The sequence below is a fragment of the Caloenas nicobarica genome, chromosome 6 (assembly GCF_036013445.1).
Source record: "Caloenas nicobarica isolate bCalNic1 chromosome 6, bCalNic1.hap1, whole genome shotgun sequence".
Classification (NCBI taxonomy): domain Eukaryota; kingdom Metazoa; phylum Chordata; class Aves; order Columbiformes; family Columbidae; genus Caloenas; species Caloenas nicobarica.
In genome coordinates, this window is record NC_088250.1 from 15,325,813 (window position 1) to 15,346,394 (window position 20,582).

Here is a 20,582-nt window from a genome sequence, read left to right on the forward strand (position 1 = left end):
TTTTAATAGATAATTGAAAGAGTGAGAATTTGTAACCAGACAGCTTCCACAGACAAAATTCTATTCTGAGCAACAGGCGCACTCCCGCTTACTCTGAACAGAGCAGGAGAAGTCACCTAGACCCCTTGTACTGCTCTCAAATGTATATTTTTCAATTAACAGTCTGAAGATTTAGCAGACAATGTTATTGCACTGACAGTAGTGGGAACACAGAGACATGTTCTGAGAAAGAACAGCTCCTGTTTCTAACTCACAGATTACACATAGCCCTTATTTGCTACCCCTGACAGCTTTCATTCCCATCAACTGCCCAAAGCCCATCTCTGCCAAAAGCCAAGGTTAGACAGGGTTTGGGTACTAGCCTGAAGAGAAAATTTGCAATGGAATTAATTATCAGATGGCTTAAGACTAGTTTTCTTTTCTCAAAAGCATGAACACTCTATGCTGCAGCCTGTCCCATTAACACAGCTGGTTTACGGAGGTTGCTCTCTAGGGTTCAGAAAGACAAGTACATCCTTTACTCCTTAAATAACCATTAGCATCATTCAGTAGCTAAGTAGATTGAGCAGCTAAGTACTAAAACAAAATTAATAAAAAAGAATCCATTAAATCCATGAAGCACTGTGGAGAGTTACTCCCTAATAACTAGTATTAGGTAGATGCACACAGAGCAAGATTTTTTTCTGCTGATCACAGATTAGACCAAACGCAACAACAAAGGTCAAACATTGGAGTTATTTTACACCGGCCGAGATCAGATTACTTCCAGTATATAAAGTGACTTGGACACATTCCAGCACTAAACCATTCTTGGTGGCAGGTCCTGCCCACATTTAAGCACTTCCCTGCCCTCCCTTCCACTGGGCATTATACGGAATGAACATTGTGTTCTACGATGCAATTTATTTAAAAACATTTATTTTAGGCAAAATTAAACAGACATTTGAGATTACATAGAAATACAGTTTCCAACTGGATCACATAACCTTTTCATTAAAAATGCACTGTTGCATTAAGTATTTTTGTGTGGATTGACCAAGTATGTAATATTTAACCATGCCATTTGCAGTCAACTATCATAAAAATCAGTAACGAAAAAGGTTTCTTAAAATGTGCAAATATTATCTTAGTGTTACCATTGATAATAAATGACCACTAAATAGATGCTTATTATGTAAAGCTTTTTAAAGTACAATAAAAATACAAATTCTATTTGTTAAAAAAGGCCATTGCTATGGCTACTAAACATCCTCATTATACAAATTCCAAAATACTATATGACAAACAAAATTATAAAGACTTTTCTTTATGAAACATATACTATTCTATTTGTTAGTGATTTTATATATTTTATATAATATATATTTATATATAATACTCTATATGAATGTTGAACAAAGAGAGAGGAAGACTAATGTAATGTAGGACATGAAGGCCTCCATTCAGCAAGGTACCGGAGCACACGTCAAACTCAGCAAAGGAATAATCCCATTCATTTCAGTGGACAGCAAAGGTATATGCAGAAGTACTTTGTTGAAGAAGGCATAAGGATATACATGCGATAGCAAATTTCCAAACACATTTTTGGTGCAAACCATAACCGCCAAGGACAAAACCATAAGTACAACAAAAAAACCTCTCATGAAAAAGGAATGAAAATATTAAAAAAAAAAACCCTGATTTTTCTTTTTCCACACCTCTGTGTTTTGAAGACAAAATATAAGATTTTAAGTTTTTTAATTGAACTAATGTGGAGTTTAGGCATCAAAATACTAATGATAATACGTTTCTGAGATAAGTTTAAGATGTTATTTTATTGCTTATGCGAAAATCTAATGAAGAGTATGCATAGATAGGTCAGCAATAAACTCGCAGCTGGAAGTTTTGGTGTGACATGAACAACTAGTGGCTAGGAAGGACTTACACTGAATTCTTGCAGCAAGCTTTAAAATTATAGTAAGACAGATAACATCAAAGCAGACAGTGAAAAAAATAGAGCCTGACTATAAACACTCAGGTGTTGGAAGTCACTTAGAGAATTGAGCCCGGTAAACACAGAGTACCTGCTTATACACAAAATCACGTCAATTCCTAAGTAAATGCAAAACCATAATCTTCTTTTTAAGTTATGGTGATCATGTCATGAATTCCAAGTTACATACTTTACAGTTCAGCTATAAAATATCAAACCAAAGGGCAGTTACTTTGTCCATTCTGCAATTTAGCAGTAGTTCTATGCTCATTAAACACCAATTAGCATATTAACAATTTGTTAGTATCTAAAACATGAATTAAGGACATAAAAATCTTCGGATTTTATAAACTAATAACATATATACAGCATAATAACCATACACAGGAATAGAAATCAATTACACGGCATCCAGATTTAGCTTTTAAGCATATATTAATGGTTAGTACTTTTTACTGCAATTTGAACTTTTTGTAGTAGATAGTAATCATTTTACTGCTTGATTATTAAATAATGGCTTAAAAACTCAATTTCAAAATGCTGCCAAGTAAAGTATTATGTAAAAATCATGCTTGCACATCTGCAAACAGAGAGAGGTATGTGTGAGCTTTCTGAAGAACTTCTCCAGGCTAATAGTCATAAAGCATAGCAACTGCGGGCCAAAGCGTGAGAGAAGGAAACACGAGAACGAAATTTAATTCATATTTCATAAACAAATAACTTTTTACATTTGTACACGGAAAGACTGGAACTAAGTGGGATTTTTACAGAAGCAAATCTCACAAGAGTTTACATGTTGAAAAAAGCAATTTTTGGCATATGGATAATATCTGTGAATACGTGTTCAGAAAAAAAAAAACCAAAACAAACCAGAAAAACCACCACCGTGTAGAAATTTCATATTTAGTTTCTTGGCATCAGCACCTGCTGTCTAGTGGGTCAAGACAAAATACTGTGCCTTCAAGAGTTAATCCCATTTTGAACCCCTCCTGCAATGAAACAAGACAGAGTTAATTAAAAAGGAAGTGATTTCTGGAGGATTAAGCTCTCTTTCTAAAAATATCTAAATTTGGGCTTATCTTTAGGGAGATAAACTATAAGGATACTTCAGAGTGAATTCACAGACATTTACATTATTTGGTCAGCTGATCTTTAATTTAGTGGTTAACTTATAAAAGGATGAATCCTGTACAACAAAAGAAATACAGTATATATAGAAATTGAAGAAAATATTATTGAATATAAATATTGAATATTCATATACATGGCTTGCTAGAAAAACAAAATCATACTTGCTCTACTGCAAATGAACAAAACGTGCATTTAAAAGGCATGTGATTCAGTGGAATAAAATACAATGGTCTTTAGAAAGTGAAAAGAATTTATTTAAAAGTTCAGACCAAAATTCCTCTTTTTCCTTACACTAGTTTGATTAGTAGAAACGCAAAACTGGTTATAACCCAGAGGCTACCACCCCTTCTACTGGAAATAAATTCATTCTACAAGTACCTGCGTTTGGTTTACAAAATGTACTTAGCTTGCACCAGTTCGAAAAGAACAGCAGGACTTTTAACACAGGGAAAGTGCTCTTGTTTTCATTTCTCTTTTTGCTTTAAAAGAAGCTGAATAATTGTGGCTCGACCTTCAAGAGAAGAGTCACCTTTGAGTCAAGAAGATTTCCGTCTGTTAGGTGTAAGTAGTGTAAAGCTGTAAGCAACTGGAAACAAGGGCTCTGAATAGAAATGCCATGGGAACATCCATTCCAGTGGCAGCTGTCACAATATTCAGTTACAATTCACTTAGAGAATGCTCATTGTATGCTATAAATAGCAATAATATGTGCTTTCATTAAGCAAGCATCTTATAAACAAAATAAATCTTTTTGTAAAGCAATCTGTATAGGGATTAAGCATATACTCAAGCCTTTTCTCATAATGTGCAGCAGTAGCTCAAGAGCATACCTTTTGGATTTAAAAGAGAAATTCCAAGTCAAATCAGCTTAATTTCAAACAAATTTAAACCACAGGCTAGAACTTTAAAAGTTTATGAATATTTAATAACCCCACCAGCTACTGCCATCAGAAGAGTAGTGCTGCGAAATAAACTTCCTGACAATGGTTACTAAAAGATCTGAGATTTTCCAGGTAAAATTTGATTTTTTTCCTGAAAGCAGATGCGTACTGTGAGATGTTGAGCCAGTAGCAGTACTGCGGTGTAAACCTCCTCCAACTGTGCTACCCAGTTTGCCTTACCTGGTGCTGTCAAATCTAATTGCTGTAGGTGATTACTTTTTTTCTTTTTTTTCCCTGCCTGTGTTTTTTTTAAGGGCTAACAGGAAGAGCATTCAATACAAGAGATATTTCAAGCAAACAGTAACTGAAGTTCCAAGTCAAATACATCCTGTTATAAACAGACATGGTCCATTTACCCAAAGGATACTGTTAATTGTTGTAACTGCAATCAAAGGAGGACTCCTTACACAGGAGCAGAATTCAGAGCATTAGCCCTACAGTCAGCCAATTGTAAACCCCTCAGCTACTATGTGTCTGAAATGCTAAGCTTTTAAAGTATTTAAAGGCTGTTCTCAGTTTTAAGGTTGTGTTTCAACCAGAGGATGTTTGATACGGCTGCAACAGTACAACAGCTACAGCAACTGGTTTAAGGAGGACAACCAGCTTCATTCTTCGCTGTCCGGACAGCCGTTTCACCCAACACACATCCCATTCATGTCCTGCACACTCTTATCTTTCTTCTATATGTTTAAGCATTGTTTGATGGTGTCTTACATAGCTGCACTTCCAATGCCCTTTTTCTGGCTAGCTAAGAGCAAAGCAGATTATGCATTTTGGAAGGGCACACCCCTCACTGCTCTTGTGTTGATCATGTGGCGGGGCTTTTCTGGTTTTGTTTTATTCCATACAAAGTGATATTTTGTCACTTGTCACTTATCACTTGTGTTTACTATGACCTTCCTTCGAACTATTTCTACTTTCTTGAAGAACAGTGGTCTCCTTCATCTTTTCTTCTGCAACTTCACTCCAGACCACTTTCCCTCTCATTGAGTCCTCCCTGCTCTTTCAAGATATGACACTTTGCATTTAAAACAATCACATTCTTGTATTAGTAATGTGATCCATGTTAATCCATTAAGAGATTGCTGCACTGTATGTATCATAATTATTTAAAAAGCCTTTTAACTTATTACCTTAATGAACTATTGTCTATTCTAAAAGAAAATTGTGATGTGGCTGCCAGGTGCTGTTACCAGTTGCATACCTGAGAAGCAGCTTCTATAATATTACAGGCAGAATTGATGAAGTAAAACCCACTACTGCAGTGCCAGGAACTGCAGTGTTGACACAGTGTACTTAAAAATGGCTCATGGACATAGCTGTCTATAGCAGGGATGTAGCATTTCAATGTTCACCTGTTAAGTCACACAAAAACCACTATCAGATACTAACTAGTAGGGTCACACTTCCTCACCAACCACAGGGTTAAAAGTTATTGGGCTTAACAATGTAAAGAGGACACCAAGGCAATCCAGCTAGCCATTGGGGCATTTTTCAGATTTTAAAAGAATGTAAAATCTGGATTTTTTCTTCATGATTATTTAAGTAGAGGACAAGAAGTTCATAGGCGTATAAACCAAATAAAGCTCTATTGTCTCAACCAATATTCCCATTAAATTAAATGCATCCCTCAAAAGGAAAAAAAAAAAAAAAAATCAGAACATCCTCATCCAACAGACACCTTGGAAAAGTGACCGTAATCAATTTTCCAGAGATCAGGAAAGCACAGACTTCAGATCTCCCACAGGCATCTCCATTCCTAATAACTCAAGTTTTGCAAAATAAATCCAAATTCTTAAATAATTTTTGAACCTCCAGAACTATACTTTGGCAAATATAAGATATAATTAAAAAAAAAAAAAAATCCAATCAGCTGTAGTCAAGCAAGCCATAGGAAGAGTGTGCTTTATGTCCAGACACAGTTGAGCTGTGATTAATTCCGATAATAGAATAAGTATCCTATGCTGCAGTTTTCACAGCAATGTAGAACACTGAGCTTCATATCCACTTTCGGGAATACAATTTATATATACACCTGAACTGCATACGTCTCTCAGGTCTTAGAGCTCCCACTTGAAGCTGCTGTAGGATTATTAGAGTATCCATCATACAGCATATGCCTATAATAAATATTTTGCCTTGCAAAATTCAGACATTTCAGCTTCTAATAACGTGTTCTTACCATAACACACTGCCTGTTAAAACACACATGAGCTATGGCTTCCTGTACTTTAAAGGTTCAGGAAAAAAGTAACTCCTCATATGGTCAGAAAATCTCTCAAATGTGCTGATTTTCAGGGAATGCAGAAAAAGGCCATCCCCTGGTACTGGACAGGAGTGGAAACTGGAATAGCTATGAAGTGTGCATGTATATCGTGTCTTGCTTCTGTGTTCATATCCCCACGATAAAGTATGAAGTAACTTTTTTACCTTCAAGGTGATTTAACATAAGGACTGAATATCACAGTTAACCAGAAAAATAATGGTATTGTACTGAAGGGTATGATTGATCTCTTAAAGAGAGGAACAAAGCTTGTTTTCACTAGGAGAAGTAAACGAAAAACAATCCCTCTTCCATAACTCCCTTTTTTTTTTTTTTTTTGTATCTATCATAATAATACATGAGCTATTCTGGTTAAAAATGGTAAACGGTAAAAGAGAAAGACCTTCCATTTTATCAGAAGATAAATTTGCCCAAGTCAGCCTGTTGGCTCTTAGGTTAAATCACTCATCACTTCACAGTGACTTCACTTAATGAGCTTAAGTCAGCACAAACCAAATCAATCAATGATAAATTTACACATCTCTGAAGATAATTTAGAGGGCTGAGCATAACTTCTTTCAGATGGAAAGATGACAAGCGTACTGACTGCTTCAGGCCATGCAGGAAGAATGGCCTGCAGCTCCTGGAAGCTTTATGATATTAACTACCTTGAGCTTTTAATAAATTACAGCAGCTGTTGCTGGTATGATTCATGACCCAGGGAAACTTCTCACTGCAAGATTTCTGGGAAAATAGACCAATTCATTTTATTAATGTCTGGATACAGTCAAAATAGAATGAAAATATGTTTTGGCATAAGGGTGGCAGGGTGGGGGAACAGGAGGTTGAGTAGTCATCAGAGAGAGGCCTGAGCTGTAAAAGTCACATCTCAGCACATGTTCAAGTTTTGAGCTCTCCAAAAAAAGATCAACAGAGATTGGACTGAGAAACAGAATAGAAAGAGCTTAAGTGTGAAATTTGGATCCTCACTGAAGTTTAAACATAAAAATGTTCCCCAGAGGTCAGGGAACTTTATCTGATCTCGTTAAGTTCAGAATATTGGATGAAAAGGAAAAGAACCCACTGCTTCAGAGTTTATTCTCCAAAGCCTCTTCTGCTGTGCTTTTCTCTCCCACTTGGCTTAAACATCACCTTTCAGCACACACATATGCCGAGACAGCTTTTCTGCAGACCAGGGCACATTTGCTGGGGCATCTGACACGGTTCTGCTTGGGAAATGGGAGCAGAGAGCCCGGAGTGAGCTGCTCCAGCCAGGCTGTCGCTGCCGGTGCCCAGGCAGCTTACCTGCCGCTCACCGTGGAGGCTAAACTGCATTTAATACCCTCTCCGAATAAGTTCATATTGTGAACTGTTAGATGTGTTCGTAAACAACCTACCTTTGCACATTTTATGGAACTCAGGCAGTGCTAGCATAATGTGAAGCTAACAGATCCCTTCACTTCGTATTCCAGAGAAGGAAAGAAACCTACATATTTCTTTCCTGTTTCTTAATGTTAGATTTCCCAGAGCACACCACATGTTATGTGGTTTTACCTTTTGTAGGTCTGTTTCACTTTCCTCTTACAGGCTGGCTATCTAACAACTACTGACTTCCAGCACAGCTACGCTTCACCCTTTGCAAGTTTTTAAATAATTTCCAAATAAAAAAACACATTCGCAAATGTGACAGGACTAACACAAAAATCTATGTCTAAGGTTTTGCTTAAACTGTTTCATTAACGACCATCTCATGATGAAAACTGGAGATTTCACTAGTAGACATGGAAAACAAATACCAATTAAAATGAAAGCTTAGAATTAGCAGCTGGTAAGACAGACTAAAGAAAACTAAAATCAGCTGTCCCTACGTTAAAAATTGTAGGCCCCTAAAAATTAAAATTGCCCTGACTTACAGAGTTGCATATATAAAATAAAAATCTTAAAAGTTTTTATATTTACATATGTAGGCACATATGCAAAAAATAAAAACACCAGACATGAACACATGTACACTTCAATTGCAAATGCTTTAAATACCATTATTAAAATATGATATACCAACCATCGCTGACGCTAGGCACCCAGGAAAGCACAAGAAGACAAAAGAGAGATTAGGAAAAACACATTTCAATCTGTATTTTGCACCAGCCTTATATGCTAACAATATAAAATTTTGCCAAAATATTACCTGTAATAAGAACTCGTAGTGTGTGACATTTAGCTAAAGTCACAGGATTCTTCCTAGTACCCACAGATATTACATTATACTTTTTCCTAAAATTGGCTATACACAATGGAAACATGGATATGTATCAACGTGACATGCTAAAAGATTTGGAGTATTTTGTGCTAAAGGGCTTGGTAATGACATTATAGCATTCACAAAACACAAATGTTTTTACCGGAATTGCAAAGAAGCCAGTTTTGGCTTTTAGCTGCTATCTGCAATTAAACAGGCCAGAGTACAGGTGAGCAAGAATCTAAATTTCTTAGTCCACAGAAAGTGGAGTTTGTCAGTGGCACCATCCTAAACTGACATGGAAAATGAAATTTCACAATGAACAGGAAATTAAAAAAAATTACTTAGGTAAATTAAACAGTATTTAAATCTTATTTCAGCCATTTTAAAATGCTTCTGCTGCTCTCCAGGCAGAATAAAGGAACTGAAGGAGCCTGAGATACAAGAGGGCTGGAACCCCTGGGAACACTTTCTGCTGAGGAGCCAGAATCCTAGAAATTCAAGTTCCCAGTATTTTCAGCCTTCCGTTTTGCTGGCAGACTGCTGAAAAGATACAGATAAGCAAGCTGGAAAGGAACTTGCAGTTTGGAAAGTCTGACTGAAGTGGTTTATTCCAAAACTTGAAGGCTTTCTCCTAGAATTGCTTCAAAATTGGGTCAATAACTGAACACTGTTGAGTGTTTCAGGATCAACAAACATTTTCTGATAAAAACACATCAGTTCAGAATTCCTGAATCAATTCTCAATAGTTTAATTGTTCCACAGTGCCATAGTGAAATACAGCTATTTTTAAAGGAAGCAGAAAATTGCCATGGCCCCTTTAGCATGTACTTTGCCTATGCCAATGCTATGAAAAAAACCAGATCAATGCCACTGAGGGAAAGAGTGGGGTATAGCGGGGTGGTGGGGACTGCTGGAACTGAAGAGTAGCCGCATCAGTGTATGTGTAGGGCTCTCTGCTCACTTTTTTAGCTGGCTCAGTTCCTTCCCAGGCAAAAGTGGCAGCATCCACTCTGATTACGTTGCAGATAAACCCTAAATCAGTGCAGCTGTCTGTATTAATACCATGGGCTAACCTTTGTAAGGATCTTCAGGTAGACAAATTCAAACTCCAACTCAAAGATCATGAGAAATACTTACAGGACCTCTTTCTGATTATTCCTTCTGTGTTTGGTTTGGGTTTTTTCCCCCCTGCTACGTATTTGTGTGTGCAGACTGCAATACATTCTCAGAAGACTGTTGATATGGTGAACACTTACGCAGACACAGAAAAGCGCATAACTGAGAAGCCAGTAGTTACCTGCATCTCATCTAGTTTGGACTGAATGTCTGGAGGGAAATCTCCTGCTCCGCAGCTAAAAGGGTCAAAAGGTTCTGCTCCAAAAAGGTCTCTCTCTGAAACAACAGAAAATGGAGTCACTGAGAGAAAATGTACAAGCTATGACAATAGCTCTTTGAAAAACTCAGCATATATCTCCTTACAAGCTGAATATTAGCACCTCTAGATACACAACTGATTAACCACAACTTTTAACATCCAAGTGTCAAAGCCTTGTCTTGATTAGTTTTCCAAAGTTTAAAACTTGAATTTTTTTCAAGAGCACCATCAACCTCTGTTTAAGCCTCTGTTTAGCTTTCATTAATACTTGTGCCTTCTACAGGAACTTTAGGGATCTGATAAGAAGTAGTTCCAATTTGGACATCACGTGTCAAATTTCATCTTAACATTATGTCAGAAACATGTTCTTGCAAACAACCTACCCTCATGTCCCCTGTCTGCCACTTCTTACCACCTGGGTAAGGACATCTTTGAACAACTGCCCGCACTCATGGAAGGTAAGGCCCACATTTCATAGAGTTTCTCAATGCACAGCTGACAGTAACTAATTGTCAGGGTTTTAAAATCTTGGATAGGATCAAGTCAAGAAAGAAAGAATGAAAAAAGCATAGGACCATGAAAGGTGACCCTAAAATTCCACTAAATCTGGATCTGTAAATAGAATGATTGCAAATTTCTGTCAATACTGTGTTGTTTCTCACTTTTTCTTAACTATAGTATGCTTTCTAGCAGCAGTAAGGGGTTCTTTTTGTTTCTTCTTTTTTCCTTTTTTTTTTCTTTTTTTTTTTTTTCTTTTGGTCTGGACAAGAAGAAACACCACTGATACTTTTTTTTTTCCCCCCCTTATTAGAACAGTGTAATGCTAGCTTTTCACATCTGACAGGTTTTGGGTTGGGGTTTTTTTTGTTTGGTTTTTTTTTCCTTCTCAGTAATGGGATTTGTTTTTTCTCTACATGTAATGGTGCCATCTATACAGACTTTTTCTATCCCATGTTGGGTTGAACTAAACCAGTAAGAAAATCATTTTACCAACCCCACCCCACTCCCAACTGATTGTAAAATGTACAGATCCAGTCTTGTCATTGGTAGAGAGAAAATGAAAACCACATCCTATCTCCTCACTTTCGTGGTTGTCCAGCCAGAAACGTGGTAAGCATACCTTACAACTACCTTACAACAATGTTAGCTTAAGAGCATGAGAGTAAAAGGGGCCATTGGTATCTTCAAAATGACTAGCTAGTTTTCTAGTTAAGCACAAAATTTTACCCTTATCATCCCAGATACGAAAGCTGAAAACTGACTACTTGATACAAAATCCATGTTGCACTGTTACCAGTCATCAATGCTGAAGATTGTACCTATAGCTAAATAAATGTCCTTCAGCTTCCTTGGAGTCGGAGTTTCAGACCTGTACTTGTCTAGGCTCTGCAACATTTTATTTTGCATGTCACAAAGGGTTTGAGCTACTCATTTAGGTGTTATTAGGCTGCACAATAGGCATTTAAAATAATTAGCAGTTACTAGCATTCATTCCCATAATAAATGTAGAAACAAGAACAAAATTGATTAATCACATATTTCAAAAACCGTGGCTAAACAGCTACAAACTGTCACATGGGACCAGGAGATGGTCCAGATTGGAGAGTCTGATTCCAAAAGCACACTTAAGCCAACAAAGAATCTAGTCTTTCCTGGCAGAGGCAGACCACCAACATGGAGAGCCTTTAACTAGGATAATCTAATGTAAAACATAAGATCTATCTTGTCCCTTGCCTCTTTCACAGCCAAAATGGGTCTGCTCCAGTATAATCAGTGTCCTTACATGTTCTGATGCTCCTGCCCAGTAACCTTCAGACGTGTAGCAGCTTTGGCTTTCAATCTAACCTCTGTTGCACAGAACGTAATTATGCTTTATGTGCCTTCTAAGTCTATTTGTTCACTTTGTAAGTCTTCTCCCCGCCCCCGCCCCCATCTCCATAGGTTCTTTTTACCCTTAAAAGGAGCTGACAGTTTTCTGTGTGGTCAGATGGCTAAAGGCAGCCAGTTTCAACACCAGCCCTTAGCAAACATTCAAGGAATGTATTTAGGAAAAAAAAAACAGTAGAGAACACAACTCCCGGATTTCTAAGTACTGAAATATGACTTATCACTACCTTTGAAAACATATATTTTGTACACTATTATGGATATTTTCTCATTCATGCCTTTTTATTGGGCTTTTATTAATGACAGCACTTCTGAGCTCATTACCAGGATGATGGCAGAAGCTTTAGCTCCTCTGCCTTCAGGTGAAGGATTGCTTCATTTATATTGTAATTCAAGGCAGACGTTAAAATTAACTAGAGTGGAAACCCTGTATGGAATCAAATTCAAAATAGATAAGTATTTCCTAGCTGAGTTTCTATGAAAAACTATTTTGGGAACTATCTCTATTATAACTTGCTAACCATTTCAGTAAACCAGCTGAAAAATTTCATAGTACAACCGCTTTTCTGCATTTAAAATTTGTGTATCATATGAGAGATTGCACTGCTAAGAGTCAGGGAGGGATAAAGTTCCATGAAATACTTTGAATAGCATCCATCTTCAGTATTTCTTTTTTGAACAGAAGCTGAAGAACAAGTGGAAACTTGATGAATACTAAAATGAATTCAGTGCACAGCTGCTCTATTGCATGGGATCTCCATAAGCTTATCTGCTGGTGTTCACTGTTCACAGGGGGCTTCCCTTTTAGCAGAGATGGACTATAATTTTTCATTTCAGGCTAGAGCATTTGCATGAAGATTAACAAGAATATCTTGCCTGGCACACTCCTCAGAATAATTGTAGCATGGACAGGCATTTCTTTCTCCAATACACAGCAACCAGTAAGCCTTTGAAAACAATCCTTTCAAACAGCACATATAATTTCCTTTCCCTTTCCCATTCGTTTCTGGATGGAAATAAATTCACAGCTTGGGATTCAAAACCATGAAAGGCTGATGTTTTATATCCACAACTCAAGCCACAGAAGACATGAACAGGTAATAAATTCTTGTTTCTGTGGCCTATCTGACATTCAGGACCAGAAACACGTAATACTGGAGAGTAGCAACCTGCACTCTGCAATAAGCTCAAAATTACCAATTACCAAAAAATCCTACAAATATTTGGCTCTTCTGCTGCATTCTGCATCCCAAACTTCTTTACCTTAGCTATCAGCCAGTCACAGAGTTATGCTGATGTATGCTTTCCCCAGATGTCCTGGAGCAGCTGGGATGACAAATAAAAACTAATCACTGAAGACAAGCACCCAGGTAAATATTTGGAATAAGCTGAGGTGGTGAAGTCCAGGAAGCATTTCCCTTAGCTGCAGGCTACTCCATATTTTTTTCTTTTGGAATTATTACAGCATACAAAATAGTTCCATCATTATTCTGACAACAGAATCTTAAATATCTCTGGAAAGTCAATGTCCTGGAGCAGATTTCTATATCTGCCAGTTGTGACCTTGGATTGCTCAAAATGTATTTGAGTGAAATAAATGTTGAACAACTTGATAATGTTCCTCTCCACTTTTTTTCGGAGATATGACAAAAATGCTGTGCCAGCAAGAAACACAGAAATAATTTCCTCCTTTAATTGATTAAAATTAATTTATTAATTCCTTTACGGTAACTCACAAAGAAGTATGCAATCCCTTACTTCATAAGGAAGCAGTAGTATGGTGTTTAACACTGAATTTTGGTTGCACTAACTATGCGTTCGTCAATTGCTCAATTAAGCAATTACCATACTGGGCTGCAATGTTTATGTTTAGCATGCGAGCTGGTTACCACAAACTTAGCCTGAAAAGAGGTACTTCCCAGCAACATTTTGACTAGAAATACAATTGTGGAAAGGGCTTTTGGTTTTTTTTAAATAATCGCTTTTTTGCAATTATTACTTAAAGAGACACCACATATTTGTCCCATCTGCAACTTCCTGCCCCAAAATAATGCAATTTTCTCCTTTAAATAGGTAAAACCAATCTATTTGCTATCACTGATATACCTAGCAGTGAGCAGACATTTACTGAGAAGCCATATTGGCATAATGCTGAATAAGAACTCAACATTCAAAACATTCTCCCTTTTTTAAAGCCAAAATGCTTTGGGGATAACCGCCTTTCTGAGCAACAGTCACTGTTGCACCATTCCAGTAGTAGAATGCTGGGTTTCTCGACCTACATACTGCAAGCTAGTCAAAGCAAAAAATATCATTTAGAACTCCCCAGTTCTTGCTGGGAAAACTGGCCAGTTGCTGAGTAAGATGAACTTTGACTTTGAAAGCAAATCTGGTAACAGCTAGGTGAACCTCACTTAGACAAATGGAGCCACTGAGGTTGACACTAGCAAATAGATGTCTCATCTTTATCTTTCTTCTTGTTTACTACTGAATGTGGTAAAGGTGGAAGTTAAAGAATGATAAAATCCAAGAAAATCACCCTATAATTTCACCCAAAGTGATGGGAAAAAACACTCAAGTGCAGGGACAAAGTATAGATAAGAACATGAAATGATGTTCAGAAGACCTCACAAAATGGGACTCCAAACTTTGGCTCTTCTGGGTTGCTATCTATCTGATTTGTATTGGAGAAAAAAATGCCAGCTTGCTCGTACTAGCAGCAATAAAAACATATAAAACAATGTATTATTGTACATTATTATAGTAATGTAACATTGCACAGCTTGAATGAGATTCTAATAGGATTTGAACTTTCTCATCTAAGACAGTAAGTCCTTGTTTGATTATAAAATATTCCTCTTTTCTTTCAAACTGCATTTTTGAAATATGCCAAAGTGTGTTAAAATAGCTGATGAACGCAGCAATTTTCAACTTATAAAGTACTATGACGTAGACTGAAAGAGCAGGGATCAAAAGTATAAAGACTATGATGTATTTCTGCAACCCCTCTCTAAAGCACAGCACACTGAGGAGCACAGAGGATTACAGACACTGACTGCCGCAAATATGAACTACATCATCTTAATTTAATGCAAATTAATAAAGCACAGAAGAAACAACCATTTGAAACAGTACAAATTGCTGAATAAGCAACTCATTTATAGTATTTTCTATCTTACAAAACTCACTGATTAAAGAATTACAAATCCTACGTAACTGGAATTCTCTAGAGCGCTCAGCATTGAGCATTGACTCCCACAAGATTTCTAGCACCAATTTCAACAAAACAAGGTAGGACAATAGCTAAAAAACAAAAAGAATCTCATTCTGTCAATCAATTCAAGTTATTATTGTTGAATCTGGATATGCACACTGAGAATGATTTTGTAGCATTGTCTGTAGTCTTAGAGGAACAAATTTGAAAACACAAAAGGAGTTCTTGGAGGGAGTGTCTTCCAATTATTTTTTTGTTGTTCCTTACAAAGCCATCCAAATTCTCTTAAAGAAACAGTTCTATTGTAATATCAGAATAGAACTGTTATTCTAATAATTATTCTAATATTCTATTAGAATAGTCTAATATTCTCCTAAGTTATTAAGAATAGTTAATATTAACTATTCTTGATGGAACAGTTTTAAATTATGTCAATAATTTGAGAAACTCATAGAAATTCATCTAAATTAATTTAAAATCTTAATTAAAAAAGAACATGATTTTTAATTGAATCAATAGCCTTGCCATCTACTTTCTCTTTAGAGGGTGACCGTCATCCTGAGCAACGGAACTGAAAGGTGCATAGCATATGGTATTAGGGAAGATGTTCACTGACTTAAGTTTTACAATGCATTTTTATATTTTTGCACAGCTCTCATTCACACCTGAAACTTCTACATACTAGAAGCATTCCCCCAAACAGGCAGAAATTCTTTAAATGTGGTTTTATATGGTGGCAGGCTGCAACATTAATATTCCTGATCCATACTAAAACAGGCATCAGAAATAGAAGATACTACACATAGACTGAAATTTCTACAACCTCAAACATTGCTTGTGTATGCTCCACTCTCCTCTCCCCTCAGGGATTTCCAAAGCTTTTAAAAATACTTTGTGAACTCCTAAAAGATTTCCAGTGAAGCCAAGAACCTTACCCTAGCTGCTTTCAAGCCTTTGGAAAATAAAATTGCTATTGTAAACCATCTTTTTAAGATCTTTTAGGAGTGGTTCACTGATCTGGTGAGGCTCATCAACTGTAACTGAAAAACAAAGCTGTAGATGATATGAAAAGTAGTATTAAAAATAGTATTCCAAGACAGTCTAGATCTTGAGGGATTTCTTCAGCTCTCCCTTCTGCATCATCATCACCATACTTACTCCACCTGCTGTCTTCCTCAGAAATGTAACTTGGCAGCAACATGAATGACTTTGGGAAGATGGTAGAAAAATTAAATGGCATTATCAAATGTGATTTACAAAAACTGTATATGGCTTTTCATGCAAAATGTAATAAATCTTTAAAGATGCTTCATTAAAAAAAATATAATGTAAGCAAAAATTAGGTCAATTGTTACAAAACTTACTGATCTCTGTAGATCTACTGGGTACTGGAGGAGGCTGTGTACCATTGCGAGTAGGAGTTGATGACTGAGGGGATATGGGAGAAAAGGGAACCATATCAAAGATGTCAGTGGAGGGTGATTTAGGTGTCACACTGCCTGCCTACAATAAGGACAATAAATATTAGGGCAATATTTCACATGAAAGATCACAATACTGAATTCTTGAGCATGCAGATAAGAGGCACATTTTTAAAACAGTTAAAAATAACCATCAGCATGCAAAGAACAGCTCCTGACACCAAGCGAATGGCATTTGCAGTTCAGAGTTGGAGACATGCTAAAACTCTCTTATACATAAGCAGCATTGTAATTTTCCCATTTTCAGTCCAACTGATACAGCCAGAAATGTCACAGTTAAACCTGAAGAAGCTGGTGACAAGCAGGTCTCTATTGCAGATGGATGAATACAGATAACGTTCGCAAGACCCATATATGCTACACTCCAGAGTGCACAGAACAAGTAGCTAAAATTTCTTGTTTACTGATTCTTCTTTACATGATAACTTATTTGACAGCCTAAAAAATCTGCTGTGATCAAAGCTTCAAATGTACTTTTTGGTAAGTAACAACCTAGATATGCAATACGCTGAATATTAATCTCCAAAATAAAGCTCTCATCCTTGAATGTGTAACCATTGAGATTTCATTAGTAAGAAGCAGGAATTTGGAAGGGTTCAAAAAAATACTGGATAGGAAAAGAAACCTCAAACCCAACAATTACTATCATTTTATAGCCCTAGGTATTTTTTGATGATTAATTCCTCCTGCCATCAGACCGTTACTTCGGAACACAAATGAGACACAGTCAAGTCAGAATAAATGGAACACTAAAAACAGATGATAAAATACATTAAAACTGAGACTGACAAGCCGAAGGCAAAATATGTTTGCAAAACTGGTTTGCATGTTAACGTTATTACTTAGACAATTCAAAAAACCTACATTCTGTGTATTAGAAAGACTATACAGCCAGGCACAGGGAAAGCCTGCTCTTTTTAAATAAGATTCAATTTGACCAAAATATTTACATGAAAATTTTTAAGCACCAGTTAAATTAGTCACCCGGATCCTTTTATTCAGAGTACCTGACTATGTGGCAAGCAGGTAGTGTTTAGCACCGCTGGTCCAGGCGAGTTTCACGGACCTAAACCTTCTTTTGGAATGTTACTTTCTCTAGTGCCTCTGCTGCAGCAACTGAAGCTGCCCTCTGACAGCACAAGCCACAGATTTCTAAGCTAAGTCTATAGGTAGTCCTGAACTACCTCAATTTCTTTCTCTCCGGATGCTGCAGTGGCTGCTGACAAGGAGAGAACATTTATCTATGGTATTCCACTGAATACACTGCTTGAAGAGAAAAGTAGACTCTTAAGTCCTATTTCTTAGGAGCTTTGAATTAATGTTTTAAATTTGGATTAGGAGAGATCTAGAACTGTTCAAGAGCTCCAAAAACCTGTGGTATTTCTACTCAAGTATACTGAAAAAAAGTTTAAAAAAAAAAATCCTAATTTAACATACTGCTTTTTTTGTTGTTGTTCTATTTAAAAATAATATAGAGTCATGTTATTCCCTGGCAAAACCAGAACTGAATTAACTGCATAAAATAACTAATTTAAAGATTTTTACACATACAGACCACTTACTGACCTCAACATGAGTTAGCATAGCAATTTCAAAGCTAGTCTCTTGTAAAAAGATCTCATCAGAGCCTGTAATTTAGATGCAATAGGCTCTCATTACTGTGTTCACGGACCCTGCATTAACCCCCTGGCACCTTTGAACATGGCCAGAGCACCAGTACAATGTCATGTCATCTGCTGCCATTCAAAGCAGGGCAATGGGTGTAGTTGACTCAAAGTAAACGTACCATTTATCTCCTATTCCATTCTTCAAGCAAACAAACCTCTCGTGTAGATACGTTCTGTCTGCATCAAGAAGGCGGTCAGGTTTAATGCATAGGTACTCGCCGTGTATTAACCTAAATTTCCCACCAACGTGGATGGATAACCCTAGAATGTCTTAGACATAGTAAATGCTAATGGAGATTCTCCTTATTTGCTAAGTGCTTATGGCTACATAGAAGCTAGATAAATAAACAGTATTTATGTTTAGACTTAAATAAGTCTTTTAGGCAAAACCAGCAAAACTTTACACTGTTATTTCCCATCTATATGCCATTTTGTTGTTACTGGCCTTTTTGGTACTATTGATACAGCTAGTTTAAGTAAAACTATAATTTAGTTCTTTTAAGAAATGTGTATTTTGAGTACATATGAGCACAAGAAGCAGATTTTATTTAGTGAACACATGCAGAAAGCCATGATGTTTGCCAAATACAGCCAAATGTTACTTGCAAATGGAAGAAAAGTTTAGAGTCCAAGCATATTGCTATGACAAAGCAGGCAATATGCCCATTTCATATTTAAGAATAATTTTCAACCTTCATTTTGCACAGAGTTTTTATAAAGTATGCTGAAAGTTTTTTAATGGCTGATTGCTTTTCTATTAATTCATTGTGGGGGGAAAAAGCCCTTGAAGTTGGACCTTTATAATTGTTTGTTTTGAATAACTATTCGTAATATAAAGAATTTTAACAAAACATTGACAAATAACACAGAGGTAATTAATTAATAAAGTAATCTAAACATTCTGGGAAAATAAGAATTTGTGTTTTGGGAGTGGGAGAGAAAGAGCTATGTAGAAAGAAGATTAAATCTTCACAAATTCCATATTTTAAGAGTACCCCTAGAGAATCTAAAATATATCTGTTCTGCCCTTAAACCACTGTACAAAATGCACATTTTTAATACAAGTTAATACACAACAGAGGACAAAGGAAAGCCAAAAAAAAAAACCAAAAAAACTTTTGCACAGCAGGATTACACGAGGTCTTGGGCAGCTGTATTCACTGGTTGGCTTTGGAAGACCACTTTTTGAAGGTGGTGGTATTAACAATCCAGATGATAGTCTAGAGTCAGGAGAACTCCTAGGAGTAAGTGTAATGGAAGAGATATCTAAACAAGGAGGCGAATCCTCATTGTTACACCAGAAAAAAGTAGAGGGTCTTTGAAACATATGTTCATCATTATCACACTTTATGTGCAGCAGCTGGAAAGGAATCACAGAAAAAGAAAACATTCTGAGGAACAGAACATGGTAACATCAGGGAAAGAAGAAAAAACCCCCACATTTCTTACTTCAAAAAAAGTTTGTCAGCAACTTGTTCTTCCATGCTATAGTTACAAGATACAGAACTTGAAAATATTTTAAAAGAAAATCTAAAAAAATACCATAGTAAGAGGGAGCCCAGTACCAACTGGAATGAAGATGACTTGCTTGTTCATAATTACACCAAACAAAATGAAGACAGGCATCCTTCCAAAAATGGGTGTGCTGGATGCACTGACAAATGTTTAAATCCACCGACATATCAGCAACATCTCACCTCTGCACATGTAAACTAGCAGTAAGTACATATCTGGGGAGAAGAGTTACCCAGGTGGTTAAAGCACAGGTGAGAATTTTCTTTCTCCAAACCAGGAAACAGCTACCATTTATATCCCACCAATATTTAGAAAAAATGTAATTATTTAACCAAAACCTTCTTACAGCAACAGTTCACATTATACAAATTTTAATGTTCACATTAATACTAGGCTTTATTTCATATCCCTATCGACGGAATTTGAGAACCTAAACTTTTATGGACAATAATAACCTTCTGCCAACTTTTCTGTGTGGATGAACACCTACTGGTATTTTCAGTAGGTATCTCAAAAGCTGAGACTTGTTGTTGCAAAGCAAAGGAATCCTCATGTCCCTACAACAGCAGCACGGGATGCAGGACAGAACAAAACTCCTCTGCTGGGAAAACAAAAATGGTGAGGACTGTAAGATACTCTGGCTTTCTTAACAAATCCACAGAACAGCATTGAGCAGAGGCAGATGAGAAACATCTACACTAGAATACAAATGGTAAAAGCGTTCACCTCAGATGACAAAGCGGTAACTGCAAGGTTTTGGTGTGAATGAGGCAGACAAGCACCTGAGGCTAGCTGCTTCATATGACTGGGGAGTATTTAACTGCATATTCCAGCAAGATTCTTTACATTTGAGAGTGAAGCTGAGGGTTTTGTCCACTTAAAAAAGAAAACCCC

At 36.6% G+C, this 20,582-nt stretch overlaps 1 protein-coding gene across 6 annotated transcripts in view; it reads right to left on the minus strand.

The window, feature by feature from the left end:
• Positions 1 to 845: 845 nt before the first annotated feature.
• Positions 846 to 20,582, minus strand: part of GULP1 (GULP PTB domain containing engulfment adaptor 1) — a 159,050-nt gene continuing 139,313 nt past the window's right edge. For 4 of the 6 annotated variants that reach the window (XM_065637668.1, XM_065637666.1, XM_065637667.1 and 1 more), the window contains 4 exons: positions 19,309 to 19,533; positions 16,390 to 16,528; positions 9,847 to 9,941; positions 848 to 2,961 (listed from right to left, as the gene is read on the minus strand). In XM_065637668.1, coding sequence (XP_065493740.1) covers positions 2,890 to 2,961; positions 9,847 to 9,941; positions 16,390 to 16,528; positions 19,309 to 19,533 — 531 coding nt within the window. In that variant the 3' untranslated portion in view covers positions 848 to 2,889. Of the gene's footprint in view, positions 2,962 to 3,484; positions 3,615 to 9,846; positions 9,942 to 16,389; positions 16,529 to 19,308; positions 19,534 to 20,582 lie in introns of those variants that run through there. The other 2 variants (XM_065637670.1, XM_065637671.1) reach the window with 2 other exon arrangements.